At 43.9% G+C, this 21379-nt stretch overlaps 1 protein-coding gene across 1 annotated transcript in view; it reads left to right on the top strand.

The window, feature by feature from the left end:
• LOC121284085 (microtubule-associated tumor suppressor candidate 2-like) overlaps nt 1-21379 on the top strand; it is a 397712-nt gene that overhangs the window by 233596 nt on the left and 142737 nt on the right. Inside the window, exon 7 of the mRNA XM_041199139.1 lies at nt 9704-9862. Within this exon, the coding sequence (XP_041055073.1) occupies nt 9704-9862 (159 nt within the window). The remainder of the gene's footprint in view (nt 1-9703; nt 9863-21379) is intronic.

The raw sequence follows: 21379 nt of genomic DNA, 5'->3' as shown, positions 1-21379 counted from the left end.
AAAATGCAAAGGCTGAACAAGTAAAGCACTCAACCACCGCTTCTATGAAATATAAATGTCGACACAGTTGGTTCAAACAGCTTTCAATCGTTCAGAGGAATTGAGTTGCATATAATGAGAAAATGTCCCCCACCCACCGCCACGCCATTCCCCGCAACCCCCGCCACCCACCCCCAGAACTTGATTAAAGTGGCTAAAATAGATATCTGTAAGAAAGTTACATTGATCAGTAGAATCTGGCCTGCTCAATGTAATGTGGGATCAAGTCATCCTGTTCTACCAAAACTTTATTTTGCATCAAAAATAGTAACATTTATATTATTTTAGTTGGAAAAAATGTTTAGGAGATGACTAATGAATGTAAAGGAACATACTTGAGGTAGATTCTAACATTGACAAATACATTTAATTATTTAAATACATTATGTATGTTATTCAAAAGAATAAAAGTTATTGGTTGCGTTGGTGTACATTTGATTTGACATTTGTCTGCAAATAAATAGAGGCTGGTGACCTAATGTAAGTGATGTGACTCTAGTTATTGGATCCAGTGGAATAACATTTGAGTTTAGCTATTTAGAAAATCTGTACACTTAGGTAATTTCACATTGAATTGAGTTATAAGCAAAAAATTAAGGTGCTGCTGTTGGCATGACAAAAAAAAACCTGTTTTGTTTTCTTAAGGTCTTTAAATCAGTGGGATCATCGAAGCATACAGTGTGCACAAGAGTGGCCTGAACCCTATTTCGATGTACAGTTTTTAAATTTAGATTTGCAATCAATAATGTCTTTCAATTAGACAGCTGAAGCTGCACATTGTACCATAGCTGCCGAGTAAGTAATTACACTGCGTTCCACAACACTGATTCCGCTAGAACCTAGGCGTAGCAGAGCTACAACTTCATTCTGTAGAAAAAGATTTTTAGGAAGTCAGTCCAAGGCTATTTGATTCCTATTTGCATATTTTATCAGTATTGTAGAATATCAAAAGAATGTGATGTTTACCAAAGTATAATCTTTTATATTTATAAACAAGAATAGGAATTGGTGTTTGTTTAATTCCACTCCTGCTAATGTCTCTTTGATGTAAATCAACACACTTAATTGCTCTCTGCAAAACAGAAAGAATGCTCGTAAAAAAGAAAAAGAAATCCTATACATTGTAGTACCTGAATTTAAATCTATTCATGTATTCCAGATATTCGTCAGGTAACTGACAACCTTTTAGGCAAGCTGAAGAATTAGTCCAATTTGGTATGACAGTAAGGCAACAACCTGTATACATTTATCAGATTGCCATGGGTCCCTAAAGTGGAGAATGCAATAAATGGCACTCAGATACCATTGCAAGTTCCTACTATTAACCTGCTCGACTTCCTTAATTGTAAAATGTACTGCTTGCTGAATGTCCAGATTATGTGTGGCCAGATACGAAGAATAGTTCATTTCATTGCCAGATTTAATGGAATTTACCATGATGCATTCATCCTCAGGAATTCTGTCCTCCCTGACCTCAAGAATTCTAGTCATGAACAAGTAGTTTATGGCTGCTTCAACGAGGCACATGTTTCTACCAGGGTGATCAGTGAGAGAGCTCTAGGCATCTTACTGGGTATCAGGAGGGACACTGTTAGAGCGTGTATTCGACATAGTTATAGCTTCCTGTGCTGTCCATAATTTTTCTGTCCAAAAAGGTCCAGATATGGAAAGGTAGTTTTTGTTGCTTTGGAGGCAGAAGAGCCTGAGGATCCTCAGGAATCCTCATTGATAGTTGCAAGGGAAATCAGTACTCAACTTATCAATAAAGTGTTCTCATCTGTTTATCACAGTCTAACTTTGTCACCACAGTCATTACTTCTCGTCCCTGGCCTTCTAATGAATGTAAAACTTCTCAAACCAGTACCCATTCTAGAACAGAATAATCTTTCTGTTTGATCATTTTGGCTCTACAAGATCATGCGAGTCTAAATAATCCGATTAAGTAAGCTAACATCAAATAAGTGCACTCTTTTCTGTGTGACTGTAAGCTCCAACCTGAATAACAGAGCACAAAATAAGTCCAAGTTCTCCTTTAGTAAATGGAACTCAAAATTAACTATAAATGACCTTACTCTTTATGAATGAGCAATTCACCCTGCCATTCCTCTACCTTCTTCCCATAACCCTGCCCATTCTTCCTTTTCAGATAATAATCAATTCCCTCTTGAATACTTAGATTGAACCTGCCTTCACCACACTATCAGGTAGCACATTCCAGACCTTGACCACTCAATGTGTGAAAAAAATTATCCTCATGTCTCCATTACTTCTTTTGCCAATTACCTTAAACTTGTATCTTCTTGATCCTTCCACCAGCGGGAAGTTTTCCCCTATCTACTCAGTCCAGACCTCTCATGAATTTGAATACCTCTACCAAATCACCTATTAACATTCTCATCTCCAAGGAAAACAGTTCCAACTTCTCCAATATATCCACCTAACTGAAGTTCCTCATCCCTGGAACCATTCTCGTGAATCTTTTCTTTTTTATTCATTCATGGGATGTGAGAGTCGCTGGCTAGGCCAGCATTTACTGCCCATCCTTTATTGCCCTTGAGAATTGCCATTGAACTCTTTCTAATGTCCTCACATCTTTCCCAAAGTGCAGTGCCCAAAACTGACTTGGAAACATATCGCAGTTCCTTCACTGTCACTGGGTCTAAATCCTGGAACTCCCTCCCTAACAGCCCTATGGGTGTACCTACACCACATGGACTGCAGTGGTTCAAGAAAGTGGCTCACCACCACCTTCTCAAAGGCAGTTAGGGATAGACAATAAATGCTGGCCTAGTGAAAGGATAAAAAAAAAAACTGGATGCAATACTCCAGTTGAGAGTGAAATAGTATATATAACAGCCTAACATAACCTCCTTGCTCTTGTACTCTATACCCTTACTAATAAAGCCTAGGATACCGTAGGCTTTATTAACCACTTCCTCAACCTGTCCTGCCAGCTTCAATGACTTAAGCACATATACACCAAAGTCCCTCTACTCCTGCACTCCGTTTAGAGCTGTACCCTTTACTTTATATTGTATCCCTGTGTTCTTCCAACCAAAATGAATCACTTCACACCTCTAATTGAATTTCATCTGCCACTTGTCTGCCCATTCCACCAGCTTGTCTATGTCCTTTTGAAGTTCTGCGCTATCCTCCTGACAGTTCACAATGCTTCCAGGTTTCATATCATCCACAGATCTCGAAATTATGCTCTGTATGCCAAAAGTCTATGTCATTAATTATATATCATGAAGAGCAAGGGCCCCACACTGTCACCTGGGCCAGCATTTTTACCTTGTCGGGCGGGTGCGGTGGGTGGGCCCCGGAGTGGTTTTGAAGCTGACCGCCGCCCGCAATCGGGCCCTGACATCGATTTCACGCTGGCTGGCCAGTTAACGACCAGCCAGTGTGAAAGGCATGCTGCAGCGCTCAACGCTGCTGGGGTGGGGGCAAGAGGAGGACGAGCGTGGACGTTCGTGCATGCACACGGGTGCACACAATGAAAGCTGCCTCAGGGAGCTGAAGATTTATAATGTTAAAAATAAAAAAGTTAACAATGTTAAAACCATGTCCCCGCTCATGTGACTCTGTCACATGAGCCGGGACATGTTGTGAATGAATTTTAAAAATTTGTATTTAATGTTTAATTGCCCACGAATGAGGTTTCCTAATAAATCCAAAGGATGCTTGGCCTTTTTGCCTGCCCGCCCGTAAGGTTGGACTGGCAGTGAAAAATTTCAGTTAATTAAAATTTTAATGGCCTTAATAGGCCTGTTAATTGTTGGCGTGCATCTGCCAACCCCTGCGCATGCCCGTCAACCAAAATATTGCGCGATGACGTTGGGACGCTTGCCCAACGCCATCACACGTCATTTTACACGTGAGCAGGTCGGTCCTGTGCCCGCCCACTCGGCTCAAATTTCTGCCCCTGGGGAACTCCACTACAAATCTTACTCCTGTTGGAAAAACATCCATTAACCACTATTCTCTACATTTATCCAATTTTGTATCCATGTTGCTACTGTCCCTTTTCTTCCATGAGGTATAGCTTTACTCACAAATCTGTTGTGCAGCACTTTATCAAATGCCTTTTGGAAGTCCATGTGCAACACATCAACCATCTTTGTCACCTCTTCGAAAGCTCCAGCAAGTTAGTTAAACACAATTTCCCCATGACAAATCCATGTTTGTTTTCTTCAATTATCTTGCTTTTGCCCAAGTGACTATTAATTTAGTCCCAAATTATTCTTTCTAGAAGCTTTCCCACCACCAAATTTAAATTGACTGGTTTATCTTTATACCTTTTTTTCAACAAAGGTACAATATTTGCAATTCTCCAGTTCTCTGGTACTAGGGAAGTTTGGAACTTGATGGCCGATGCCTCCACAGTTTCCACTCTAACTCAGTATCCTTGTTTGAACTCATCCACTCTTGGTGCTTTATTAATTTTAAGTACAGATAGCCAATCCAATTCCCCTTCCTTACAATGTTAAACTCTTCAAGTGTGTGAATTACCTTCACTTTTACCATGACCTGGACTGGACAGCATCTTATGAACCATATACAGCTATTAATTTTAAAGGATGCCATGACTCTCAAGGAAATAAAATACTTATATTTATATTCATACACATATATGAATTAGGAACAGGAGTAGACCACTTGGCTGTTCAAGCCTGCTCTACCATTCAATAAGATCATGGCTGACTTGATTGTAACCTCAACTCCACATTCCCACCTACCCCCAAAAACCTTTCACCCCCCTTGCTAATCAAGAATCTATCTACATCTGCCTTAAAAATATTCAAAGGCTCTGCCTCTTTCGCCTTTTGAGAAAGAGAGTTCTAAAGACTCACAACCCTGTGAAAGAAAAAAATTCTCCTTATTCCCCTTATTTTTAAACAGTGGCCCCTAGTACTAGATTCTCCACAAAAAGAAACATCTTCTCCACTTCCACCCTGTCAAGACCCCTCAGGATCTTATACGTTTCAATCAAGTTGCCTGTTACTCTTCTAAACTCCGGCGTATACAAGCCTAGCTTGCCTAACCGTTCCTCATAAGACAATCCGTCCAATCCAGGTATTGGTTTAGTAAATGCTTCCAATGCATTTACATCCATCCTTAAATAAGGGATCAATACTGTACACAGTACTCCAGATGTGGTCTCACCAATGCCCTGTATAACTGAAGCATAACCTCCCTACTTTTGTATCCAATTCCCCTCACAATAAGTGATAACATTCTATTAGCTTTCCTAATTATTTGCTGTATCTGCATTATAGCCTTTTGTGATTCATGCACTAGGACACCCAGATTCCTCTGCATCTCAGAGCTCTGCAATCTCTCACCATTTAGATAATATGCCTCATTTTTATTTTTCCTGCCAAAATGGACAATTTCACATTTTCCCACATTATATTCCATTTGCCAGGTCTTTACCCACTCAGTTAACCTATCTATATCCTTTTGTAGCTTCCTTATGTCCTCTTCACATTTTACTACTCTACCTATCTTTGTGTCGTCAGCAAATTTAGCAACCATACCTTCGGTCCCTTCATCCAAGTCATTTATATAAGTTGTATGAAGTTGAGGCCCCAGTGATCCCTGTGGCACACCACTTGTTACATTTTGTCAACCATAAAAAGACCCATTTATGCCTACCCTCTGATTAGCTAGCCAATCTTCTATCCATGCCAATATGTTATCCCTACACCATGAGCTTTTATTTTTTGCAATACCTTTGATGTGGCACCTTATCAAATGCCTTCAGGAAATCTAAGTACAGTACATCCACAAGTTCCCTTTTATCCACAGCATGTTACTTCTTCAAAGAACTCCAATAAATTGGTTAAACATGATTTCCTTTTCACAAAACCATGTTAACTCTGCCTGATTATCCTGAATTTTTCCAAGTGCCCTGCTTTAACGTCTTTAATAATAGCTTCTAACACTTTCCCTCTGACAGATGTTAAGCTAACTGGCCTGTTGTTTTCTGCTTTCTGTTTCCCTCCCTTTTTGAATAAAGGAGTTATATTTGCTGTTCCCCTAATTCAGGGAATCTTGGAAAATTAAAACCAACGCATCAATTATCTCATTTGCCACTTCTTTAAGACCCTAGGATGAAATCCATCAGGACCCAGGGACCTGTCAACCTGCAGCTCCAGCAAGTTGCTCAATACCACTTCCCTCATGTTTGTAATTTTCCCGAATTCCTCCCTCCCTTCCATTTCCTGCTTTACAGATATTTCTAGGATGTTACTTGTATCCTCCATAGTGAAGACCGATGCAAAATACCTGTTTAGTTTATCTGCCATCTCCTTATTTTCCATTATTAATTCCCCAGACTCACTTTCTATAGGACCAATGCTCACTTTGTTAACTCCTTTTTTAAATATCTATCGAAGCTCTTACAATCTGCCTTTATATTCCTAGCTAGCTTTCTTGCTCCCTTCTCAATCTTTTGGTCATTCTTTGCTGTTTTTTATATTCTGTCCAATCGTCTGACCTGCCACCCACCTTTGCACAATTATATGCCTTTTCTTTAAGTTTGACACTACCTTTAACTTTTTTAGTTAACCACGGATGGTGAGTCCTGCCCTTGGAATTTTTCTTTCTTGATGGAATGTATCTATTCTGTGTATTCTGAAATATCCCTTTAAGTGTCCGCCACTGCATCTCTATTGACCTATCCCTTAAACTAATTTGCCAGTTCACTTTAGCTAGCTATGCTAACCCAGCAGTTTGTTACAGGGTTAGCACTGCTTTCGATTATTGGATGGAACTGTTGCCTGCACATCGATGGCCTTGCGAACTTTCAGAATCAATTTCTCTCTTTCCTTACTGATTGTGTCTCTTCCACTGTTTCCCATACTGTTTCTTGTCCCCTTTATTCCATCTCTGTCTTAAAGGTGTCAATCTTTTCTATAATTTGTGTACAGTATTTCTAGATTCTTTTTCATGCTTGCCTCCTGTTAGAATCCAGTCTATTCCATGAGTCTTAGAGTTATACAGCACAGAAACAGGCCTTCCGGCCCATCGTGTCCATGCCGGCCATCAAGCACCTATCTATTCAAATCCCATTCTCTAGCACTTGGCCCGTAGCCCTGTGTGCTTCGATGAACAGTACACCTGCAACAAATAAAGAGGTCCCCAGAGGCCAACCCTCTGGCCTTTTGGTTCATTTATTTGCAAAACCCAAAATTGCAACCTTTCCAAAGTGCCCACTATGCCATTACAATAAGTGAAGTGAGATGAGAGATGCAGAGGATCATGAAAAATCCAGCACAATGCATCTGAAGAAATGAGCCATGTGTGCATACATCCAGAACACCTGCTGAGACCTTGTTAAGTGCTGTTGTAATCATTATAAAGGAGCTGCTGTTCCAAAAGGTCAGAAAAACACCTTATGAAGTCTGGCAACTGGCAGATGGTATTCCACTTAGTACGTATATATAAAAACTAATGAATGAGTAATCACATTGTTAACAGGAGGACAGTTTTAACATAGGTCTCAAGAAGCTCATCAGCAAAATGCAGTTTAAATCAGCATTTTCTGTGACATCAACTTTAGTAAACTTCTTTTCATTTCCCTAGCTGTCACCCTCACTTTGCTGAAGATCTCATTCATGCTTGGGTTTGATTCCACCACCAGCATCCATCCTCCCAATAGAACCTCAGCCAAGGGTCTATTCTTAGCACACAGGTCAGGTCCAGAAAGCAAATATTTGCTAGCTATCTCATCATGCTAAGCTTAAATGTGTCCCTACCTGATGTCCATACACATGCCAGCAGAGTCTTTAGATATCTATCAGAAACAGAAACCCTGGGTGATTTTCCCCTTAAAAGCCCAAGACACTGAGGTAATTGCAACCAGTGCTGCCATCCTAACTACTGAGGGTTATTAAGCTGGCACACTATACCTGAAATCTTCTGATACAGTTCACTACAAACTGGCCAAATCCCAGCACATCTTAGTTGAGGCAAGTGTTACCTGCCTTGATCCCAGCTGATTTTCTTTCAGGGTCAGGGTCACTTGCAATTATTTTGGCAGGCTTCCAGTAGGATTCTTGTTTCTGTCAGAGATGATGCTGCAGGTTTGGGAGGTAAATGGTTGCAGTAAGCCATAGAGATCCACCCCAACCTTGTACAGCCAGTATCTGCTGGCCAAGAAGTTTTTTTTCAAAAGGGCATTTGTTTATACAGTCAATCACCTGAAATGGCACAAGCTCAGATGATATTTTAATTGTTGAAACCTCACATTGCTCTAGCTATCTGAAAGCAAAGATGAAACAAATGTTCCTAGAGACTCGTGTTGCTAGGGTGAGAGTAACTGATGATTTCTTTCTGTCATTTACATGCTGTTATAATACACGTGCTTATAATTGGAAAGATATATTGGCAGATAATTCTAGAAGTTATTGTGGAACAACAGGGAGCTGGCAGTGTGGCTCCTGGTCTGCTGGAGTTATGGTGGAGAAACTCTACCTATTGCCTTTACCCACTGAACCAAAGCAATAACTTTTGTAAACATGAATTGTAATGCAGTACTCGAGACACATTTAAACATTATAGGGACTGACTTTTTTGGGATTAGAGAGGGCACAACTCAGGCAATTCAGGAATGTGCAGCAATTTGGGGTGGCTTTTGGATCTGCCTGGTTTCCACCACAGTGAGGTTTCTTCAAAATTGGGATTTGACCACCTACCCCCTCCTATTGCGCAGTCAGCATTCTGGAGACCTTTCTGGACTTTCTGTTACACCCTCCTTGGATCCTGTAGAAGCCAATTCTGCTGAGAACAGGCATATGTTCCACTGGGGGCAACCCTGAGGCTTCACATATGCTCAAACAGAAGGCTCTTTGTTAGATTCCCTGCCCATCCTTGGGATTTGAGTTAACATCAACACCCTGTCCAGCACCATGTCAAGAGTCCCCCTCTGCCACATGTCTGCCGGTGGAGCAAGGGCCCTGGAACTTTGGATCCTATGTTATAATAGGAGTGTCATTCTAATTGACAGGTACCACAATTTCAGAATGGGAGGTGCAGCTTGGCACTTCTTGATCCAAGTAAGGCAGTTTCATGGGTCCAGAAATATACAGTATGTGCCTTATTGTGGAACGATGCACTGCACAAGGAATGGTTTAATACACTTTTTATATCATTGATCTGTTTCAAGAAGTGGCTACATTTATTCGGTTTACTTTTTGAAGCTAAAATTAAGCCCAATACTATATTAAAGATTTATACACATAGGAAGTGGAGCTACTGGATCAATACACTTCATCTTAGTTATAAAAGAACTCTTGCAAGCCAAATACTTTAGAGACTGTATTGAAGAATGTGCACCAATGAATGTTGCACAGCTGGGCATAAAATATATGCAGAAAAATCGTCAGACCTTCCCAATAGCTTACAAGCAAATGTAACTGGGAATGTTAGCACACAATGATAAAAGGGAGATTGTTTTTGGTTTCAAATTTATGAACCATAATACTTGAATTTAGTTTATCAAAATTCAAAGTAGGGAACCTCTTATATTTGCTAATATTTCACTTATTTATTAATTTATCTTTAGCCAACTATATCATTTTGATTGAATGATAAGGCTCATGTTAAGTTGTTATGAAATTATAATGTAATTATAGTAATAGTGGAATTTTTGCAGGCTCCAACAGTGGAAGTGATGAGAAGATCAGTTTAAAGGCAGGAGCCTCAGTTAATGATGTTTCCAAAAGAGCTGGTAAGATTGGACTACAGCCTCCGAGCAGTACAGCAACAAATTGCTGGAGTCTGCTTCCCACACCTAAATCCACCGTGGCTGGCAGTGAGTATTAACATAGTCAATATAAAATACCTAAAATTGTCTAAATGCAATTTGTGTTCTTAAATATTTCAGACCTCAAAATGACCCGAAAGGAATTATAGTCTCCCAGAATCTGCTTTGAGCACCAAATATTCAATAAGTTAAATTGAAGTGACCAGGAGGTGTATTAGTTGGAGATTTGTTCAGTAAATATACGCAGTAGTGAATATTTCTTAGTAAATTTACTTCCCACATGTTATTTCACATACTGATGTACAATAGAATGCAAACATTAGTTGATTTCATTCCCAACAGCCTAGAGGAAGTCATCTCTGTACGGCACTAGGTGTTTAAGACTGAAACTTCACTGTCAGTAGTGTTCTATAGTCAAGACAAAGACGAAGAGAGACTTTTTCCAATTTCTTCTAGTGCTGGAAGATTTCATTGCTGTAAAGTGCTTCCCCCATGCCCCAGTAGAGAAGTGAGTCATCATAACTGTGAGGTTGGAGCTAATGCCCTGGAGTTTATGACTTAATTTTCTATACATGCCATTCAGAAACTGGTGATGGCTAATAGTTCAAATATTGCTAAGTTTTAGCCAGTTATTAACTATTCAGTGGGTTTCCATGCTAATCCAATTTTCATAAAATTCTAATGATATACCATGTTATCATCAGTATTCAAGAAAATCCAGTCAAAGCACTGGAAAAATAATACATTCATAGAATCATAGGGCTGGATTTTACGGGCCCTGGTCAATGTGTTTGAAGATAGGGTGCTCCACTTGCCCCCACCCTGTCTCCCATTTTAGGAAGGGCTGGGGATGCATCAGGCAGCTACTTTATCACAGTGGGGGATGCCCATGCCACATGGGAAACCCAGCAGGTTTTACTAGGTGATCTGGTGTTGGACAAGGTTGGAGGGGTGCTTTTTTGGGGGTCCCTGTGGCCATCTGAGGCACCTCGCCAAGATTGTACCCCCATTTTAACTGTCCCCCACCTAGCCTCTCACACCTGCCCCCCCACCTCCCTCAACCCCCTCACTAGGGCCTGACAGCCAGGTCCCACCTATACCCTGGACTTACCTGCAGACCAACCTCCAATACCACCTCTTCTTCAGGAAGAACTGGCTGTAGTCCCGGCAGTGGCCACTGCTTAAACTTGGCGCTGCTGGGACTACAGAGCTGCTGGCTAATTCGATTGGCCGGCAGCTGTCTAAGGTGGGACTTCCTCCCCTCATGGGGGCAGAGGTCTTGCCCTTAGCTAATTAACACCGCTCCCAGAGTTAAATGGCTGCGGGGCTGCTGGCTTTTTGGTGGGCGGGCTCTCGACTGACTTTTTAGTTGGGGGCACGGGTGGTGGGGGACTGGGTGCCCCCTAAAATCCAACCATAGAGTCATTTACAGCTCAGAAGGAAGTCAGTCCACCGAGTCTGTGCTGGCTCACCAATGAGTAATCCATTCAGTCCCATTCCCTTGTTCTATCCCTGCAGCCTTGCAAGTTTATTTCTTTCAAATGGCCATTCAATTTCCTTTTGAAATCATGGGTCATCTGCACTTCCATCACCATCGTGGGCAGCATTTATTGCCCATTCATTCCGTAAAAAAGTTCTTCCTCACATTCCCCTGCATCTCCTAGGCGTTTCCGTAAATCTGTGTCCCTTTGCACCTTGAACCATCAGCTAATGGGAACAGTTTTTCCTGGCCTACCTTATCTAAACCTATCATAATCTTGTACACTTCTATTAAATCTCCTCACAATCGCCTTTGCTCCAAGGAGAACAGAATCTGGGGTTTCCCCCATCCTTGGAAGCATTGTGGTGAATCTCCTCTGCACCCTCAAGGACTCTCACATCCTTCCTAGTGTGGTGACTAGAACTGGATGCTGTTCTAATTGGGGCCTATAACCAGAGCTTTATAAAGGTTCAGCAAAACTCCCTCATTTTTAATTTCTAAAAATGTTCTATCAGTGATATTTATGAGATTCTGAGGGAAAAATGTACAAAAAAAATTAGCAATCTCTGACAGTTGAAGATGCTCATTGACTAGTCCTGTACTCAGTGCAAATTGTGTTCGACAGATCCAAAATAACTTTTCTTCAACTAGAGAGGAAATTACTTTAAATTACAATATCATCCTCTATGGGAAACACGGACATTTTTTAAAAAACTTACATGAAGAGGCGGAACACTTTATTTTGAAAATACTTCCCACTACACTTACCTTTGACTGTAAATCGATTCTTACAGTATCACCTTTCAGTAGGACAGACAGAACTAACACCTGGCAACAACTAACAGGAGGAGGCTCCACAGATATCCCCATCCTCAATCATAGGGGAGCCCAGCATGCCACTGCAAAAGACAAGGCTGAAGCATTTGCAACCATCTTCAGCCAGAAATGCTACATGGATGATCCATCTCAGCCTCCTGTGGTGCCCAGCATCCTAGATGCCAGTCTTCAGCTAATTCAATTCACTCCAAGTGACATCAAGAAACGGCTGGGGGCACTGGATACAGCAAAGTCTATGAGTTCTGAAAACATTCGGCAATAGTACTGAAGACTTGTGCCCCAGACCTAGACCCTGTTCCAGCACAGCTACAGCACTGGCACCTACCTGACATTGTGGAAAATTGCCCAAGTATGTCATGTCTACAAAAAGCAGGACCAATTGAATGCTGCAAATTACTGAATCCCACCAGCCTCCTCTCAATCATCAGCAAAGTGATGAAAGTTGCCATTGACAGTGCTAACAAGCGGTTATTACTTAGCAATAACCTGCTCACTGATTTTCAGTTTGGGCTCCACCATAGCCATTTGACTTGGTCCAACATGGACAAAAGAGCTGAATTCAGGAGGGGAGGTGAGAGTAACTGCCCTTGCAGCTTACCACCACCTTCTTGAGAGCAGATAAGGATGGGCCATAAAAGCTGGCATAGCCAGCAATGCTCACATCCCATGAACAAATAAAAAAATCACCAAGACCACTATTTCCACCGGATAACATTGCCCATGTCCAAGTCTACCTTGACCTTTATGTTGCCGAATCCCATGCTTTCTCACCTTCAGTCTCATTTATTCCAATGTTTTCCTCCCTGGTATATCATGTTCCAAAAACTCCTGCATACTGCTCAAAATGCAGCAACTCATTTTCTAGCCCTGTATTAAGTCTTGCTCATTCATCACCTTTGTCATTACGAGCCCAAATTAGCTTGTTGTCATTAAAGCACTTTAAATTCAAAATCCTTATCTTCACCTTCAAATTATTCCTCACCCTTGCCTCACCCTAGCTCTGCAACATCGTCTAGTTACAGATGTATTCCCTCACCCTTCACCAATAAACAAGACTTTCATTTGAATAGCATCCTTAATATAGGAAGGCACCCCAAGGCACATCACAGGAGCTTAGGACCTAAAGGGCGAATGGACTGAAAGATACATAATCCTCTGACTCTGGCCTTCTGTGTGTAGTTTAAGATTGCCCGTTCCTTGCTAGATGATGTGCTTTGAGCAGAAAAAAAGGTTTAGCATAAAAGGTTTATGTAGTAAAATCAAATAAATTGTGTTAGCATGAACAAGAAATGGTGTGATGTTTGGGGATTCTATGATTGTAAACAGCTGATATAAAACAACTTTATTATTCCCATTTTGATTTACATTTCTAATTTGCCCTAACATGTTTATTATTGTATATATCGTGTGTTTGTCTCATGTTACCAAGTCTGCTGTGAAATGCATCTCTTAATCCCAATGCACTGTCTGGAATCACATTAAAACTAACAGTTCAATAGGAATTGTTAAAACCACCACTGTTTGAAGTGCTAAATCAATGCTCCATGACGAGTGGATGTAATTAGCTGCTTCATTATTTACTCTATTGCTTTTACATCTGTTCGCATTGGAGAGATAGCTGCACAAGCATTATCTTTGTGTATCAACAGTATCCAGGGATACCTCAATGGTTAGAGCAAATGCTTCACTCATCATTTTATTGCTGATAACATCATAATTCTAAGTTACTTCAGAGGATAAGAGATTTTAGACCCTATCCCTCCATCACAAATCAATATGGTCTCAAATCAAAGTAGTCTGGTTGGAGTCAAACCTAGAACAAAGGTTGTGGTTTTTGGAGATCATCTCAGTTCCAGGACATCACTGCAGAGGTTCCTCAGGGTAGTGTCCTGCGCCTAATCATCTTCAGCTACTTCATCAATGACCTTGCTTCCATCATGAGGTCAGAAATGGGGATATTTGCTGATGATTTCACAATGTTCAGCACCATTCGCGACTCCTCAAATACTGAAGTAGCCCATGTCCAAATGCAGCATGACCTGGACAATATCTGGACTTGGGCTGACAAGTGGCAAGTAACATTTGTGCCACACAAGTGCCAGGCAATGACCATCTCCAACAAGAGAGAATCTACCAATGCCCTTTGACATTCAATGGCATTACTATTGCTGCATCCCCACCATCAACACCCTGGGGGTTACCATTGATCAGAAACTGAACTGGACTAGCCATATAAATACTGTGGCTGCAAAAGCAGGTCAGAGGCTCAGAATTCTGCAGCGGGTAACTCATCTCCTGACTCGCCAAAGTCTGTCCACTGTCTACAAGGCACAAGTCAGGATGTGATGGAATATCTCTACTTGCTTGGATGAGTGCAGCTCCAACAACACTCAAGAAGCTTGACACAATCCAGGCAAAGCAGCTCACTTGACTGGCACCCCATCCACCACCTCCCCCAAAGATGCACAGTAGCAACAGTGTGTACCCTTGACAAGATGCACTTCAGGAACTCACCAAGGCTCCTTAGACAGCAGCTTCCAAACCCATGACCGCTACCACCTAGAAGGACAAGGGCAGCAGACACATGGGAACACCACCACCTGTAAGCTCCCCTCCAAGCCACTCACCATCTTGACTTGGAAATATATTGCCATTCCTTCACTGTCACTGGGTCAAAATCCTGGAACTCCCTCCCTAACAGCACTGTGGGTGTACCTACACCACATGGACTACAGTGTTGAAGAAGGCAGCACACCATCACCTTCTCAAGGGCAATTAGGTATGGGCAATAAATGTTGGCCTAGCCAGCAACATCCACAGCCCATGAACAAATAAAAATAAGACACCCCCTTTCAAAATGAGAGGCGGTGGCATAGTGGTATTGTCCCAGTGTTCCAGTGACCCACGGATCCAGATTCTAGTCCCACCATGGCAGATGGTGAAATTTGAATCCAATAAAAATCTGGAATTAAAAGTCTGATGATGACCATGAAACCCATTTGGTTCACTAATGTCCTTTAGGGAAGGAAATCTGCTGTCCTCATCTGGTCTGACGTAAGTGTGACTCCAGACCCACAGCATTGTGGTTGACTCTTAAAATCCTGAAAAGGGAATTAGGGATGGGCAATAAGAGCTGGCCTAGCCCATGACACCCACATCCCATTAACAATTTTAAAAAAATGCTAGCAGGCTATTTGATCACAGAATATGGAAGCTGATTCTCTCTTTATCCAGATATGCCAACTTTCTTAAAATTATTGCAAGATTATTTCTCAGTAAAATTAGAGCTCACGATAGAGCTCTGAAATCCTGGGATTTTTCACAGGCATTTCAAAATCGAACTGAATTCTTGTCATCCGGTGGGAGTCGGGGGAGACACACCAGGATTTTATGGCTTGTCTCCCCCGACTCCCGCCGGATGCGGCAAGCCATTTAAAGCTCCATTCAATTCGGCAGGACCATAATATCCCGCCAGGTGAACGGCAAAATAAAATCCTTGTATCATTGTTTTTGCTCATGCTCCTAGACTTTTAAAGCATCACCATTACAATAGACAAATCTGAAATAAGAGTAGAATATGCTGGAAATACTCAGCAGGCCTGGCAGTGTCTGTGGAGAGAAACAGAATTAACGTTGTAAGGTTTGTAGAACCTTAAATGTTAACTCTGTTCCTCTCCCAATTTGGATGTCGTGGAGACCCACCGTGATGTCCGCTACCCCCGCTCTGGCTGCAGGATAGGCAGCAACATCACCAATCGGACTTAGGAGGCAGTGGTCAGCGCCAACGCCCTACAAAAGAGAGCAGCTACCCAGAACTGAAAAAGGATGAATGATCTCCTCCATTCTGCCTGGGTAAGTCACTTTTCTGCTCACTCTCAACTCACACACTCACAAACCAATCACACATCCACGGGGATCTCACTCACTGAAGCTCAAGCGGCATCACTCTTTTACACACACCTTCATTGCCTTCATCCTATCCATGGGACCGTACACCACTCACACATGCCAGACATACTTATCATCTGGTCTGGTAGGCATCCTGCTTAAACTCTCTCCATCTCTATTCATGCAGGACAAGCTAACACACAACAAGAAGGAGGGGTTGCAGACAGGCTTTGAAAACAGAGCCATCCAGCTGGCCGGCGAGGATCTGGACCGTTCCTGTGCTGACGGTGAGGTTGGCAGTGCTCTGACAAGTGAGAATCGAGCAGTCAGAATCGAGAATCAGACAACCATGCTGTGAGTGATGGGCCCTGTTTCACAGGCCGCTGCCATGCACAAATTGTCTCTCCTTGCTTTCGCAGGGAAATCTGAGAAACAGCCAATGGAGTCCATGACCCAGGGCCTCCAATCAAGCCTCAAAGAAACCTCTGAAGAGGAATCTGAAGGCATCTTCATTGAAGTCCCCATCACAGCGCTCATGCACACTTTCCACCAGCGCAGAGACACACATCTCAGTGGGACCTAGCTTCAGCGTGGTCTTTGGATCACAACCTGGTGCACAAATCGCACTGTCTGACCACAGTAGGCGGCAGCAGGGCCTTCCCCGGTCTCTGCCACTCGGAGGACTGCTGGAGGCCAGAAATCTGCTAAGTGCGAGCCTCTGGAGTCGGTCATCCTTCAGTTGCTGGAGCTGCAAAGGCAAGCTCGGGAACATCAGGAAGGGATGTCCACTGCACTCCACAGATTGCAAGGCATGATGGAGGAGTCTGTCTGCCTTCAGGCTGAGGTGATAGTGACCAGTGACGCTGTACTCCTGAAGGGATCAGGCTGACAAAGGATCATGCTTTTAAAGTTTCACGGCTGCATCTCCATGATATGACCCTGATTTCAAAGGCAAGTGAGCTGCCCTTGGTCAGACAGGTGTCAAACATTCTCAGAGGCTATGTGAAGAGCTATGGAGTGTCCTAACTGCATGTTGTCATCATCCTCCTGGAATTGAGTGACAATTAGGGCCTCTGCTGCTTCTCCACGATAGGAGCATTATCACAGGGCTATGTGCGCTGCAGTAAGCCCGACTGGAGCCAAACGTTCACATATGCAATGTGAGCATCTATGGTGTCTTCTCACTGCATGTTGTCATCATCCTCCACAAAACTAGCAGCTATGAGGGCCTCCCAAGCGCACCTGCCTCAAGTGGCCAGTGTGATGGCCTCATCGCTGTCATCGTCGCCTTCGTGGATCTCCTCACCTTCATTCCCATCTATATCCTCCTCATTGCAGGAGACCTCCAGCTCCTCCATCTCCTCCTCAGTCAGCTACTCTCCCCATTGCAGTGCCAGGTTGTAAAGGGCGCAGCAGGCGACAATGAAGCGTGACACCCTCTATGGACCAAATTGCAGGCTCCACCAGACTGATCCAAGCACCGGAAGCGCATTTTCAGCATCCAGATGGTCTGCACCACCACTGTGCGAATTGCAACATGAGCTTCATTATACCTTCACTCTGCTGGTGTCTGAGGCCGCCGCATGGGTGTCAACAGCCAAGTCCTCTGTGGGTAGCCCTTATCCCTGAGAAGCCATCCCTGCAACCTTTGTGGACCCTGGAAGACGTCAGGGATCTGTGACCAACTGAGAATGTAGGAGTCGTGGACATTCCCTGGAAACCATGTGCAGACCTGCAGATGCGGTGGTGGTCGCACACCAGCTGCACATTCAGCAACTTTGTGGTTGACATAGTTGACCCCTTGTTGTGATGGAAATCTGAGCGCCACATGAGTGCAGTCGATGGCACCCTACACCTTGTAGGAAACCTGAGATCTGGGCAAATCCAATTGCTCTTGCATCCTGGCTCTTCTGGTTGGGACAAAATGCAATGTTGTGTGCCCTTACGAAGATGGTGTCCGTTACCACTTGGATGAATCTGTGAGGGAGGCTTGTGATATCCCACAGAGGTCACCTATGGAGCCCTGAAAAGAGCCACTGGTGTAAAAGTTGACTGCCATGGTCACTTTCACGGCTACTGGCGGTGGATGCCCTCCATGTCCTTGTGGCGTCAAATCCTGCAGTAGCTGGCAGATGTGAGTGACCAGTTCCATAGACATGCGTAGTCTTTGGCGACACTTGTTTTAGGTCATCTGCAGGAATGAAAGACGGCGTCTTTAGGTGCTGGGTCTAGCTAGGCACCGACCAGTGTCAGCTTGCTGTGGCACTTTGGTGTGTGTGTGAGCTCCAGTTGCCCCTTTCTCTGCCCAGCCAGGTGCCTCTGTTGCTGTACTGTTCGTTGTCTCCACTCTCTGTACGCCACAAGGCATACTGCTAGGTTAGCAGGCGCCGTGCTCCTGATGTACTCCTCCTGCAGGATGAAGGAGAGAGATGCGTGGGTTAGCTTGGGTGTTCTAAGAAACTCTCTTAGTTAATTTTGAAGGCCAGAGAGTGCTGGCTACACTGCAAGGCTGCACTGTTAGTTTGAACCATGGAGGGGACTGGTCCAAACCAGAATGATGACTTTGCAAGTGGTTGTGAGCGTCTCCACCAGTGAATGATGCATGGCCAGCTTTCGCAAGGAGATTGTACAATGTGCACAATTGTCCAGTTGTTCTGCAGTCCAATAAAACACTCATTAGTTTGCAGTCTGTAGCTGAGGGATGAAAAGCTCTGGAGCACTTGTTGGCACTTTCATGCCACTTCATTTCTGGAGTGGGCAGATAAGCTAGAGGTCCAACTCCAAGATGTTAATGTGGCTGCATCTGAACTGTCTCAGCTGTGGAGGAATGGGCATTTTATACAAGCTTTCCCTGATGCGTGGCTGCTTCCCTCCCCCCTGCTTGTGTACTACCATCAACTGCAGCCCTTGCACACTCCCCCAACAACAAACTTGCCTCAACCGCAGGGCTGCGCTTGTCCCCCCCAACTCACCTCAACCGCAGGGCAGCCCTTGCCCCACCGCATAACTTGCTCAACCGCAGGGCAACCCTTGTTCCCCCAACTCGCCTCAATCGCAGGGCAGCCCTTGCCCCCCCCCCCCACCGCATAACTTGCTCAAATGCAGGGCAGCCCTTGCACCCACCCCTGCAGCCCCAACTTACCGCAACCTTGAAGCCCAACAGGCAACCCTCACGAGCGCTACACAATATTACTGTGCACTCACCCCTGAGTTCCCCTCAAAGTGCAGCCCACCAAGTGCACGCCTTATATATGTTGTTGTGAAACATGTCGGCGTGCTGCTCGGATGATCCAGCAGGGTGCGGGGCTGCCCTTATAATATGCACATGTTTTACGATAAGGTTCCTGATGTCGGATGGCGGAAAATGTGGCCCACCATTGACTGGCATAGCGGACGATTGCAACTGGTTTCACAATGTCATGAAACTGTTTTTGGCCATCTTGCCATGTTGTCTGCCAGCGGGCATAGAAAATTCCACCCATAGCTGCTAGACTGGGACTGTGGCAGATGGTGAGGGAAGCAACAAGAGGGAGAAACATACTTGACCCCATCCTCAACAACCTGCCTGCCACAGACGCATCTGACCATGACAGCATCAGAAAGAGTGACCACTGCACAATCTTTGTGGAGACAAAGTCCCATTTTCACACTGAGGATACCCCCCAGCGTATTGTGTGGCACTACCACCATGCTAAATGGAATAGATTTCAAACAGATCTAGCAACTCAAGACTGAGCAACCATGAGGCACTGTGGACCATCAGCAGCAGCAGAATTGTACTCAACCACAATTTGTAACTTCGTGGCCCAGCATATCCCCCACTCTACCATTACTATCAAGCTACAGGATCAATCCTGGTTCAATGAAGAAGTGCAGGAGGGCATGGGAGGAGCAATATCAGGCATACCTAAAAATGAGGTGTCAGCCTGGTGAAGCTATAGCACAGAACTACTTGTGTGTCAAACAACATAAGAAGCAAGTGATAGACAGAGCTAAGCAATTCCACAACAAACGGATCAGATCTAAGCTCTGTAGTCCTACCACATCCAGTTGTGAATGGTGGTGAACAATTAAACAACTCAGTGGAGGAGGAGGCTCCACAAATATCCCCATCCTCAATGATGGGGGAGGCCAGCACATCAGTGCAAAAGATAAGGCTGAAGTATTCGCAACAATTTTCACACAGGGTGCTGAGTAGATGATCAATCTCGGCCTCCTCCAGAGGTCCCCAGCTTCACAGATCCCAATCTTCAGCTCATTCGATTCACTCCACGTGATATCAAGAAATGGCTGAAGGCACTGGATACTGCAAAGGCTATGGGACCTGACAGTATTCTGGCAATAGTATTGAACACTTGTGCTCCAGTACAACTACAACTCTAGCAATGTGAAAAATTGCCTACATATGTCCTGTACACAAAAGGGAAGACAAATCCAACCCAGCCAATTACCGCCCCATTAGTCTACTTTCGATCATCAGTAAATTAATGGAAGGGGTCATCAACAGTGTTATCAAGCGGCACTTGCTTGGCAATAACCTGCTCACTGACGCCCAGTTTGGGTTCCGCCAGGGTCACTTAGCTGCTGACCTCATTACAGCCTTGGTCCAGCTGAACTTCAGAGGTGAGGTGAGAGTGATTGCCCTTGATATCAAGGCAGCATTTGACCAAATGTGGCATCAAGGAGCCCTAGCAAAACTGGAGTCAATGGGAATCGGGGGGAACAGTCTCCGCTGGTTGGAGTCATACTTAGCACAAAGGAATATGGTTGATGGAGGTCAATCATCTCAGTTCCAGGACATCACTGCAGGAATTCCTCAGGGTAGTGTCCAAGGCCCAGCCATCTTCAGCTGCTTCACACAATGACATTCCTCCCATCATAAGGTCAGAAGTGGGGATGCTCGCTGGTGATTGCACAATGTTCAGCACCATTCACGACTCCTCAGATACTGAAACAGTCCATGTCCAAATGCAGCAAGACCTGGACAATATCCAGGCTTGAGCTGACAAGTGGCAAGTAACGTTTGCACCACACAAATGTCAGGCAATGACCATCTCCAACAAGAGAAAATCTAACCATTGCCCCTTGATGTTCAATGGCATTACCATCGCTGAATCCCCACTATCAACATCCTGGGGGTTACCATTGACCAGAAACTGAACTGGACTAGCCATATAAATACTGGCTACAAGAGCAGGTCAGAGGCTGGGAATCCTATGGCAAATAACTCACCTCCTGACTCCCCAAAGCCTGTCTACCATCTACAAGACACAAATCCAGAGTGTGATGAATACTCCCCACTTGCCTGGATAAGTGCAGCTCTAACAACACTTAAGAAGCTTGACACCATCCAGGACAAA

Source organism: Carcharodon carcharias, chromosome 11, assembly GCF_017639515.1.
Source record: "Carcharodon carcharias isolate sCarCar2 chromosome 11, sCarCar2.pri, whole genome shotgun sequence".
NCBI lineage: Eukaryota > Metazoa > Chordata > Chondrichthyes > Lamniformes > Lamnidae > Carcharodon > Carcharodon carcharias.
This window is presented reverse-complemented; position numbering and strand designations above follow the sequence as displayed.